The sequence below is a fragment of the Sinocyclocheilus anshuiensis genome, unplaced genomic scaffold, assembly GCF_001515605.1.
Source record: "Sinocyclocheilus anshuiensis isolate Anshui unplaced genomic scaffold, SAMN03320099.WGS_v1.1 scaffold1231, whole genome shotgun sequence".
Taxonomy (NCBI): domain Eukaryota; kingdom Metazoa; phylum Chordata; class Actinopteri; order Cypriniformes; family Cyprinidae; genus Sinocyclocheilus; species Sinocyclocheilus anshuiensis.
In genome coordinates, this window is record NW_015536698.1 from 869,786 (window position 1) to 882,331 (window position 12,546).

At 38.8% G+C, this 12,546-nt stretch overlaps 1 protein-coding gene across 1 annotated transcript in view; it reads right to left on the reverse strand.

Annotated features, from left to right (window-relative positions):
* The window catches only part of LOC107655077 (LIM domain only protein 7-like), a 41,827-nt gene that overhangs the window by 19,581 nt on the left and 9,700 nt on the right, over positions 1-12,546 (reverse strand). Inside the window, exons 9-15 of the mRNA XM_016442490.1 lie at positions 11,503-11,808; positions 10,153-10,458; positions 7,556-7,763; positions 6,505-6,653; positions 3,004-3,424; positions 947-1,219; positions 271-341 (exon numbers count right to left, since the gene is read on the reverse strand). Of these exons, the coding sequence (XP_016297976.1) occupies positions 271-341; positions 947-1,219; positions 3,004-3,424; positions 6,505-6,653; positions 7,556-7,763; positions 10,153-10,458; positions 11,503-11,808 (1,734 nt within the window). The remainder of the gene's footprint in view (positions 1-270; positions 342-946; positions 1,220-3,003; positions 3,425-6,504; positions 6,654-7,555; positions 7,764-10,152; positions 10,459-11,502; positions 11,809-12,546) is intronic.

A 12,546-nucleotide genomic window follows, 5' to 3' on the forward strand; every position in this document is an offset into this window, starting at 1 on the left:
GAAATTGACCCTTATGACTGGTTTTGTGGTCCAGGGTCACATATACCAGAGATGTGCTTTAAGCTATAGTTACTGCATGCATGGCTGCCCTGACCTGCTTTTATAAGCGCACCGGTCACAGATGAATGCTCAAGCTCCTCTCATTCACGAAGATATATCCTAAGCTCAGGACCAGACTCCCCACAAGACGTCTTCAGTTTAACCAATCAGACTAATGCACAGTAAGAAACACCTTCGCTGTTCTCTATAAATCATTCATCTCAATCTCACTCCAGAATCCTGAGAATGACACAGTGTGGGTGAACAGAAGCATACTTGGCGATACATGCACAAAAACACTCCTTAAAAAGCGTTCTTAAAAATGAAAGAAACTGAAAATAACTTTCAAGGACACAGTGTGATACACAATAAACATCCACAAACTCGACAAGTACATAAAGAGCACCCTTCATCATGATTTCCCAAAGCAGCATATTATGAAAACTTTTAGGATATTAAGCTTTTTTTTTTTTAACTCGAGTTCCTAAATACACTGTTCTTGTCTACTGTACACACCTCCATTCATCCATAAACACACCACACCACCAAGTTGCACCAATGCACCCTATTCCCCTAAATGGAGATTCTGTATGGTAGAAACATCCATATATTGCACATCTATCATATTTATCATCCCAAACCTCATCCTGCCCAAACTAACTCAGCTCTTCGTGCCCACCTCCGTCTGTCAGTGGATCAACAGCTTCCTGACAGACAGGCAGCAGCTAGTGAGGCGAGAAATCTGCTCTAGTCAGTACAACTCAAGCAAAGAAAAAAATAAAATAAATGAATAAATAATATATAAATATAAATATATATAAATATAAATATATATTTTTTAGGTAGGTTAAGGATATCCTGGATGTCACGATTTGATTTAATTGATTCAGATTGTCAAGCAATCTACCTTAATGTCCCTGATTTCGGCAACAACAGGAGATTTTGTTTGAATATTAGAGGCAGCCATTGTCACTTCAGTGACAAAACAGTTAATGGGAGGTGCTGATGACCGTCCATCTCTTCTCTCTTCTTCTTCCTTCTTAGGGTTGATTGGATGAGTGCTTGAACGAGAGTGGACCGTGTCAACAGAGGCTTTGACCTTTCCTTGACCGCTGAGGAAAGAGGGGATGATTGAATTATCTCCGTTTCCACTGATCAGGCTTTTATGAGAGTCATCCATCTGTAGAAACCAAAAGATAAAAGCAAATACATAAAAGTGGTTACTTCCTTCTGCAACCACTTCAGCAATGGCAGTGCCAAATTCTACTTGATATTGAGACTCAGACTGCTGGTTTAGACATAGGTTTTCCCCTTGTGAAAAGAAGAGCATTATAAAGAGAATACCAATTTAGGAATGTGTATTAAAGAGCAATGAAAAAAATGGATTATTGGCCTCAATAGAAAATGACCACATTATTTTATTTTTGTATTTATAATTTTTTTTTCCATTTTATTTTATCCCTTTCCTGGTCTTCATATATGCACTTGCTAAAACAAAAACACAAATAACCTGCTCCACCTCTGAAACTACCTTCAGGTGTCATTTCTTTTGGACTTTAATCTTCAATTCAAATTGATAGGCACATTCTTATAAAAAAAACAAATCAAAAACAACATACAATACAGTTACTGACACAGAGAATACATAATTGCTTTTGTTCGAGACAAAGTGACCAAACACCAAGTGTGACCATGCAAGGTTGAGAAGCTCGTCATGGAAAAGAGCACACACACATACACACACAACAAAGTCACAGCTTGGGTTTCATTAAGCACCCGGAGTGCAGTAGTAGTGGCTTTATCCATTATTCATAAGCCAGCCGCTAGATGATCAGATGATGAGGAGTAACACTAAACTTCACACACAGAACACCACACCAACTATCACTCTCTTCCTCATCCCTCACTCCTTTATCAAGTGTGTTTAAGAACTATTTAGAAACAAACAATTAGTGTAGGTCAGCACTCAGGTCTGAAAGAATACTGTAAGAGCCACTGAAAATAAATGTTGTTGGGCAATATGTTTAAAATTGACATTATATATTCAATCATTTGAAACCGTTTGAACCAGTACGTTTCAGTCAAAATAAGTCAAATAGCTATAATGGCTGTTTGGGTGACAATGTCTTCTAATTGAAAATAAAACCACCCATTTAAGCCATTTCAAAGCAAATATATAAATATTAAGAAAAAAAAAAAGCATACTTTCCAGGTATCACTGCGCGCATTCACTTTAGTTCTCTGGTCTAGAGGCATGCTGTCTCAACAATAACCAATCAGACCTCAAGGTAAAATGCAAAATGGCGGCATAACCAATCAGAAAAAAGAAAATAACACTTTTTAAAACGTGTGATTGATTTCATGATTGATCATTGCTGTCACTTTCAAGTACTCAGGTACTTTTGCCCATCCTTATATAAACTGAGCCTTTATATAAGTCCAAGGTCAAACCTTTTAAGCAGGGGTCACCAAACTCGGTCCTGGAGGGCCGGTGTCCTGCAGAGTTTAGCTCTAACCCTAAATCAAACACACCTGAAGCAGCTAATCAATGTCTTACTAGGTATACTTGAAACTTCCAGTACATGTGTGTTGAGGCTAGCTGAAGTTGGAGCTAAATTCTGCAGGACACCGGCCCTCCAGGACCGAGTTTGGTGATTCCTGCTTTTAGGCATGGAATAAGCAGTTTTATTATAAGATCATGGTCCTGTTGGAGTGGAATATTCAGAGTACAAAGAAAAAGAAAACTACACTCTATAAAAACAGAAACAAAAGAGAACATCACAGAGAAAGTATTGTAGTTGCTGCATTATGAATCAGACAATGAGATACTAAATACCATGTGAAATAGACAGATATAGCAAAAAATACCATTAATCAGAATCAAAAGCCTCCACTGTGAGATTTTTTTTTTCCTGGATGAAAGAACATGATCTATATTGTGTAAGACTAATAATGGCCACTTACGGAATATGCTCTTGGCAGTGAGGACACTTTGGAGGGTTTGGTTCCAAATGGACGTGGTGTGACACCCGTGGAGAGGCGTGAGGAACCTTCTGACCTTCTGAAACCTCTGGGTAGAGTGGCAGATATGCGTGCTCCCCCTGCATAAAAGCTCTCCAGGAGGATTGTGCGGTGGCTGAAGTCTGGACCCTGCTGCTCATAGGGTTCTGGATCCCTGGTAGCCAGGCTGGTCAGTGAACTCGGTTCAGAGACAACAGCTGCTGGAGGGGTGAAGAATTCACCAGCTGAGTCAGTCGTCTCTGCACCAGTGCCTTTGGTCAGAGCAGGAGATGTCCCGTTTGTGAGGGGTGAAGCCAAGGTGGTGGACCACCCAGTACTGCTGACACTGGAGCCCGCATCACTCATGGGTCCAGGCATTTTGGAGCTGGAAGAGAGTGAAATGGAAACTGGACTGAATGCCTGATCTGATCCCAGGGCAGGACTCCACTAGAAAGCACATGGCTATTAGTGGTCACCTGTGCACTAAAGGGTGGGAAGAGAAGTAGGGGGTGGAGAGGGCTTAGAGGACAGGTGTAACTATCAAATGTCTCTATTATCCACAAGTGAACACCAAGTGGTAACACTTTAGAGTAACATTCAATTTGATATCATCAGTTAATGCATTAGGTATTATGAACTAAATCTTTTAGAGTATTTATTAATCTTAGGTGGATGTTGATTTATAAATATAGCCTACTTTTCTTCATTGTTAAAGGTGCATTCAGTAGTATGGTACACATTAAGAAATAAACAGTGTCATATGCATGCTTTACACTTACTGAGATGAAGACTGTACTAATAGTTTTCTGTAAAAAGTGTCTTAATTATATAGATATGCTAGAACTGTAGTGTAGTTCCTTGCTATGAAAAGCGAAAATTAGACAACGGAACATACTTATTGTTTACCAACTGAGACGAGGGTAAAATCCATCTCTGTATGGAAAAGGTCTGACGCAAGAAGAAAGAAATACCAATAAAGTTAAAAAGTGGAAAGATTTGATTGAGAAAATCTTGAGTAGTGCTTAAGGTATTTTTTTTTTGCTTTTGGACTGGAAAAGTAATTAATTATTGCATAGACTGCTCTCTAAAACCCACTAGTATCAGTGTAATTTCCAAAAAACGAGCATGCTGATCCATGTCAGTAGATGACAATGCAGCATCTAACACCACTGTGGTATTGGTACTTAAAGTAGACAGAGAACAGCAATGCTTGACAGATTTTTCCAGATTTCTGTGTTTTCCCTATTATACTGTAGGGGGCGCTATTACACATCTTCTGAAAGAGTACTAAACCTCTGGATCAAAACACAGTGAAGAAGCAGCAGAAAAATCTATCGCGTATGTAAGCAGGTGATCATCAAACATTAAACAGCATATTATTCAAAACTGCCTTTAAAGTTATCGAATAAAATGTCGACCCAGGAAGTGGTACAGGACTGTGCAAGCTTAAGCCCCGTTCACACTAGCAGCGACTTTTGTCACTGCATGTAGTGGGCGTTCTCAATACTGGTTGCCTTGACAGCGAATCAGGTTTCTTGCCGCCAAGTACAAACATTTTGGAGGCAAAAGACTAAATATAATCTAAATCTAAATTAAATCCGTACACACAAACAAAAATGAATGAGAAACAGAGCCTACTTTCTTCCATTGTGTATGTTTATCTACGGCACTGAGAGGAGAACGATCACATGAGCTCTACCGTCTTCTTTCCTATTGGCTGTCGCTCCCGAAAGTCGCTCTTCATTTGCATAAAGTTGAAGGATTCTGAACTTTGTCGCGTCGCTGGACACGCCCCATCCGGTCGCCAATGGCCGCTGTCGCTCGTGTCACCGGAAATCGCCAGCTCTCCATTGAAATGAATGGGATTGTGTCGCTCGGCTGTTGCGTGTCGCTTGTAGTGTGAACGGGGCATTAGGGGGTGGTGATGGAATCAATCTACTCCATCTACTGTATGTTACGAACAAAGTTCTTAATACCATCCATCTTTGATAAAAACAAGATTTTCTCGGCTTTTTGTTCAAAATGTTGCTTTTTTTTTTTTTATTTAACTTACCCACATTCAAATGTTGATTTTTTTTTGTTGTTGTTGTATTTATTTTTTTAAGCAGAGGCTCTGTTCCTTCTTTTGACATATTGCATGTTCAAATATACATACAACAAAGTATCCTGGGGGCCATGAAATATTTTAGAAGATCAAAATTGCAGGTGGCGACTGGCAACTTTTTTTTTTTAAATACTGGTGGGGGAAAAGGTTAATACACCTTTAATCTAGGCTGATGGTAATGTATAAATATACTATTGTTAAATCAAGTTCATTCATAATTAAGTAGTTTTAAATTACCTTGAAATCTTAAAACTGTAAATGTAGAAATTAACATTTACCAAACTTAATAAACTCTGTAGAAGCACTGTTCAGGGCCAGAACATGATACCCAACACATAAACTAATGTTAACAAACATAACCTTATTGTCAAGTGACGTCAACTAATGGAATTCACTAAACAGTTGCGGCGCATTTGTTTTCTTCGTAATTTACATTGCACCATTATCGCAATTCTTTGAACAGGAATATGATTTTCATTTAAAGGAGACCATATTATTCCATTTATATGTACGTCTGCATCAATTTTACCCAGGTGGAAATTGCCATCAGCACTAATAATTTTATGGGCATGTTTGATTGATCTTTAGCAAATCTGGATCTAAACCAGCATGTACTGTAGCACATGCAAAAAACAGAGCTTTTAGTGGGTGCAATTCATTCTTAGAGAATCTGCGTTTAAGCAATATTTGAGACAAAATAAAAAGTTCTTTCATTATTAATCAGCATATTATTAATCGGCATAATGTCTTCTAAAACCCACATAACTTACTTTCTTGCATAAACAGAAAAGGCGTTATTTAGAAAAAAATCCATACAATGAAAGTAAATGGCTACCACTGCTGTCAGTCAACAATTTCAGTAAATAACTTTTATCTGTTCTTTACACAAAGCTACTGTATTTTTTTTTCCAGAGGACACTGAATATAGTCAAAGTAGTCATAAGTAATACAAAGTTATGTCATGAAACTCTAGATGGCGCAGGCCGATAGGTTCTAACTCAATCTATAATTACATCATCATTCACATGGCGCAGGTGATTGGTTTCCTTTTGCATCAGCAGCCAATGAGATTCCTTTTCAACATTCAAATATTTGGCTAGTGCTTGCTGTAACAGTTTTTTTTCTTCTTTTTGGAGCTTGACAGCCCATGATCCCCATTCACTTTTATTGTGTAGAAGACAGAAGCGCAGATATTCTGCTGAATTCCCCACTTTGTCAGTCATTTGGGTTTGAAATAATAGGAAGTGAAATAAATAATAACAGAATGTTAATTTGTGGTTGGACTATTCCTTTAAAAAATGTACTAAAACAAAGAGAAAATGTATTATTGTGCAAGTAAGATATATTACAGTATATATTACCTCTCCTCTGGCACCCCGGTGAGCTGTGCAGTCCTGATGGCACTGGTCCCTCCCCCATTGGTAATAAGTTTAATCTGCTCCCTCTCCTCACGCTTCCTGTGGAGGTCAAAGTTTGCACTACGCCGCTGGCTCTTCCACCTGTTCAGATCCTGCAATGACAGAGGAGAAAATGGGAGTGATAAATTAAGAAATACCAGGAAAAAAAACCAAAAAAAAAACGGTCTGACAGTAACATCAGTGTGATGTGTGAATGACCTTAAAAAAAATAAAAAATCTCCAAGGCCAGTCCAAAACAAAACATTTCTGTTATTATTTGGCTCACTGAGGACCCCCACAGTGCCAACTCAGAAATAGCAACATCTAGGAGAAATGTTGCCAGAATCAGATGTCCTGAGAAATTAATTTTGACAGAGGAGAAAATGGGAGTGATAAATGAAGAAATACCAGGGAAAAAAACCAAAAAAAAACTGTCTGACAGTAACATCAGTGTGATGTGTGAATGACCTTAAAAAAAATAAAAAATCTCCAAGGCCAGTCCAAAACAAAACATTTCTGTTATTATTTGGCTCACTGAGGACCCCCACAGTGCCAACTCAGAAATAGCAACATCTAGGAGAAATGTTGCCAGAATCAGATGTCCTGAGAAATTAATTTTCATAATTTTCCTGGGACAACCCTAGGCTCCAAAAACAGCCAAAATAAATACTTTTACTCATTTACTCACCATAACCAACCGGTTTCACTGACTTTCTTCTGTGGAACATAGAAGATATTTTGAGAAATATACTAACAATATACAATATATAGTTTTTTTTTTGTCCAAACAGTTGTTTGGTTACCAATATTCTTTAAAAGATCTTCTTTTGTGTTCCACAAAGGAAAGAAACACATCCAGGTTTGAAACAACATGAGGGTAAGTAAATGTGACAATTGCCTTTTTTGGGGTGAACCATCCCTTTTTAATCAACACTTTTTTCTTCATTATAGTCTGTGTGATAAGCAGTTCCACCACCATGATGTGAAAAGTGCTATGCAAATAAGCATCACTTACTTCGTGCCACTTGGCTTCACTTTCCTTTATTCTGTCCCGGATGCTTTGTAATTGTTCCCGCTGAACCCTCTGTATGGCTGAGGGTTCAAGGGTCACCTCTCCAACAGACCTCAGGTGAACATGGCGTGACCCCAGCGGGTCAAAGCTGGAGCAGTTGTTAGATTCCTGTGGAATGGGCTCCAGTGTGATGTCACCCATAGATTTGCTTCTGTTGAGCGGAGATGGACATGCTCATTTAAATGATAATCTCCATTCAAAAAACAGAAGTTTAATTGTGTTACACTGACATCTAGAGGTTAAGACCTGAACTGTACCCTGTCCCTGTAAAAGCTGTGTCATAAAGACATTAGCATCAAGTAAATAGATAGATAAACCAGCAGAAACTCCACACAATGATGGAAAAATAATAGTATAATATTACAATATAACAAGTGTATGCATTACAGTTTATGCCGTAAAACAAAGATTTTTGCAGGAGACACAACATGCAAGGCACTGCTATATAGCATGTAGCACTTTGTAAAATATTGTGTGATGGTTGATTTTATAATTTACTTGAGGGACAAAGGCTTAAAAATGCACACATTCATATAGAAGCAGCCCACGTAATGAAGCCACAAATGCAAAAGGTATCAGGCGTTTGCTATTGCAAGATGACACTGAAGCAATGTCAAAAATTGCTGAACTCACCCTGTGTACCGAGAGTGTCTCATGGGAAATCTGGGAAACCATGAAAATATTTGATTGTAAAATTATATTTATAGTAAATGAATAGAATTTTTGTTTCTGCCCATGGATGATCACTTAAAAAGAAGTGCACACAAATAATATTCATATATTATTAAAAAAATAATAATAAATTCATTTACCCACACTCATGATTTTCAAAACCTGCACGACTAGCATGACACACACACAAAAGTAGGATGAACCATTTTTGAAGGCAAATAAGAGCCTAGAGATAAGCTGCTAATGATAATAATAATAATAATAATAATAATAATAACTAAAATAAAAATAACAAATAAATATAAATTATACACACAAATGATGTGCAACTGAGCTGGTATTTTTATTGGCCCAAAAAAAAGTAAATTTGACATTCCAGTACAAGTTACAGTACAGACTTTGACATATCAGATAGACACAAACATTCCACTGTGTGAACAACATCAAGAGCTCCAGTTGTCATGTGCACAGAATTTATTACATCATCATGACAACTGTGAAGCAAAACTATTTAAATCATCTTTAACACTATCAGCTCAACTAACTCCCAAGAGATATTTCATTATTGAGATCTTTTGCTTAAAGCCTACTGTAAAACTACTGTAAAACAAATGTTCTAGATTTCATTTTGCTTGGATCTTATAGAAATGCAAATGCAGTCTTGGGGGCTGTTCTCACAGTTATTCTATGTAAATGTGCTACATGGACTTTTTTTCAGTCTTGTACCATTAAAGCTGCGAGTTTAAGTTCAGCTTTCCAAACCAGCACTTTATCTGTGCTTACAGTGGATATGCTCAGGCCTTTTTTTAAAATCATACACAGCTCGGGCCAAGTCATCTCACACCTATAAATAAATGAGGCTGGGGAAAGGAAACACTGAAATTAGGCTCAGAGTTTAGTTGCATGTTACCAGATCAAGAATTTGTTACAATCTCAAGATGGCCACAACTGCTACATTAGGCTTAAATTAAGCTCCATTAAAAAGGAAGCAAAGTTTTGGTGCAAACATACATAGTATCTGCTGTATAAATTGCTTGTACCCACTAAAAAAATGAATGTTTCAGCAAATGAAGCAAAGCTAAAAGATTATGGTGATTATTTACTATTTTACACATTTTCATATAAACATTCTGCACATCTGCCTTTAATCAGAATACAATATCCTTCTCCAAATATATATATGGCGTGAGTTAATTATCCAATGCACTACTACACAAGAAAAAAAAAGTAAGAATGTCTCAAAAGGTGTGGGGGGATTTGGAATCAGGTGAAAAGTTTGAAGCAGGTGCAGCAAGCCAAGGAGTGATGTCAAAATCAGAGTCGTCCTCAGAGGAACCAGACATCTTTCGGCTAGAGGAAGGAGAGACAGAGAGAGACAGAGAAAAAGGAGGAAGCAATAGCAGAGGAAAAGGGAAAAGACTATTTTAAATAGATGAAAAAGAAAAGACCAAGTACAGGGAGTCACATAAGTATGTAGCACTACTGATGATTAATATACGTAACCTTTCTTTGTTATGTGGCGAGTTTGGGAAAAAACAAACAAATCAATAATATTATTTAATCCTTTATTTTATTATTATTTGATAAACCTGATCCAAAACAGTCAGGAATACACTTCATAACGCAGGTTCCTGTTGTGTTTTTTTACACAGGGGTTGCAATTTTGATTCAGTGGCTCTATGTGGGTTGTAGAATATGGACATTTTGAAGAAAAAATTATTTGGAAAACAAGCATAGGAGAAGTTCTGTGACAGCAATTATGATATTTTATAGATTTCATTTCATTTCATTTCTATGATATGTTTTATTGTGAACTGGGGAGGAATGGGACTATTTACAAGATTTCCAACTGGCTCTATGACACAAACCTGAAGCCCTGCATCTTCTTATACCATGGCCTGCGCTGGGACCCTATCCTGATCTTTTTCACATGTAGATCTTCCTCAGGTGTCCAATATTTGGGCAGGAACTTGTCTGAATCGGCATTGACGGAGGTCTGATGCTCCGAGACGAGCACACGACGGGTGTAAAGGTCATCCAACACAGGATCGGCATATCTTCTGTCCTCATCAGAGTCACTCGTGCCATTGTTTAGGGCTCGCTGAAGAAACTCCTCCTCCAAAGTGGCTAATTCAAAGTCTGTCCGTCCATTTTCAGAGGGAATGGATAACACTCTGCTTCCCAAGACAGAGCCATCCGTATGAGAAGAGTGCAAAAATATCTCCAAGAAGCATATGCATGAACATGCATGCAAAACTGTTAACCGCTTTTTTGTTTTTAGTGCTAGTTAGTGGAATGCACAGCCACATCAAACCACAAGTAGTTCTAGTAATGAGATGAATGCATAGCAAATTAGTGAAGACCCACTAAGTGCCAACATTAGGGCTGCACGATAAATCGCATGCGATATTTAACGCGCATCTTGTCAGAAAGCCGGTTCTGTAATCAGCGGTAAATCTCCATCATGTGCGTGCTTTCACATTGAGCAGCATTAACTACACAGAGCCGTTGTTTGCGCTGGGACCCTATCCTGATCTTTTTCACATGTAGATCTTCCTCAGGTGTCCAATATTTGGGCAGGAACTTGTCTGAATCGGCATTGACGGAGGTCTGATGCTCCGAGACGAGCACACGACGGGTGTAAAGGTCATCCAACACAGGATCGGCATATCTTCTGTCCTCATCAGAGTCACTCGTGCCATTGTTTAGGGCTCGCTGAAGAAACTCCTCCTCCAAAGTGGCTAATTCAAAGTCTGTCCGTCCATTTTCAGAGGGAATGGATAACACTCTGCTTCCCAAGACAGAGCCATCCGTATGAGAAGAGTGCAAAAATATCTCCAAGAAGCATATGCATGAACATGCATGCAAAACTGTTAACCGCTTTTTTGTTTTTAGTGCTAGTTAGTGGAATGCACAGCCACATCAAACCACAAGTAGTTCTAGTAATGAGATGAATGCATAGCAAATTAGTGAAGACCCACTAAGTGCCAACATGAATCTTGAAATCAAAGGATCACACCAAGCAACAACTCGTTCAAATGTGCTCCACTAGAGTAGAACACCCGTTTGGGAAAAACTAAGCACATCTTCTAAATTAATAAGCTAATTTAGTTACAAATAAACAGATGAACAAAAAGTAGTTAGGACCAGTTGGATGTACATAAGCACAAGCATTAGGGCACCACGGTCTATATTTGAAACACTCTCTAAACTCTGACCTCTGGTTTGATCTCTGGGGTGGCACTACGGCCAGTCGTGAGGCATCTGACAAGGTCAGCCATGACTTCCTAGCACTTGGGGTCACCATAGAGGCCACCTTAGGGCCTAGAGGCTTTGAAGGGATCGCAAAGTTCACAGGGGCCACGGAGGTTACAGAGCGAAATCTGCGACTCGCTAGGTCGTCCTGCACAAGGTCTGGTTCAGGGCGATCCGCGTCAGAGTCACTGTCACTCTGGTAACTTCTTGCCCATTGGAGGAAGGCAGAAGCAGGAGGGAGGTCACGGTATAAGCCCCTCCCACTTTCACTACAGCCAAAAGATGGTGGACACACTAAGAAAACCACCTCCAATTACACGCACAATATATATGCTATAGCCAACCCTGTTACATAATCGTCAACAATAAACTGAAGAAAAGACCATATTAATATTAATAATCTATATTGCTTTTCAATTATAACAGCAGACCTGCATGATCTAAAAACTCAAGCAGGATATACAGTATACATGTTTAATGGAATGAAATAAGATCTTTTAAAGGGGTCATATGACGCGATTTCAAGTTTTCCTTTCTCTTTGGAGTGTTACAAGCTCTTGGTGCATAAAGAAGATCTGTAAAGTTGCAAAGACTAAAGTCTCAAATCCAAAGAGATATTCTTTATAAAAGTTAAGTCAACCACGCCTACCTAAAACGGCTCGTTCTAACACGCCCCCACATGTCTACGTCACGATGTGGAAAGATTTGCATAACGCCGCCCAAATGTTCACGCAAAGAAAGAAGGCGTAACTTTTATTCTCACTGTAGTATTGTTGTTGTCGCCATGTCGTGATGACGCTGTGTGTTTCGTTGTGAAAGCGAAACTACTTTGTTTGGCCTTCCAAAAGAGGACGATATCCGCTTCGTCATGCCTAGAGCGGAACTGATCCGTGCTGGTCGTGGAGGAAATGCATCAACTTCGCGCTGTGGATTAAGTGCAAGTGTAGAGTTGCGCTTGTTGTTTGTCATTTCTCCGATCACAAATGCAGACATGGTTTTATGTTTAC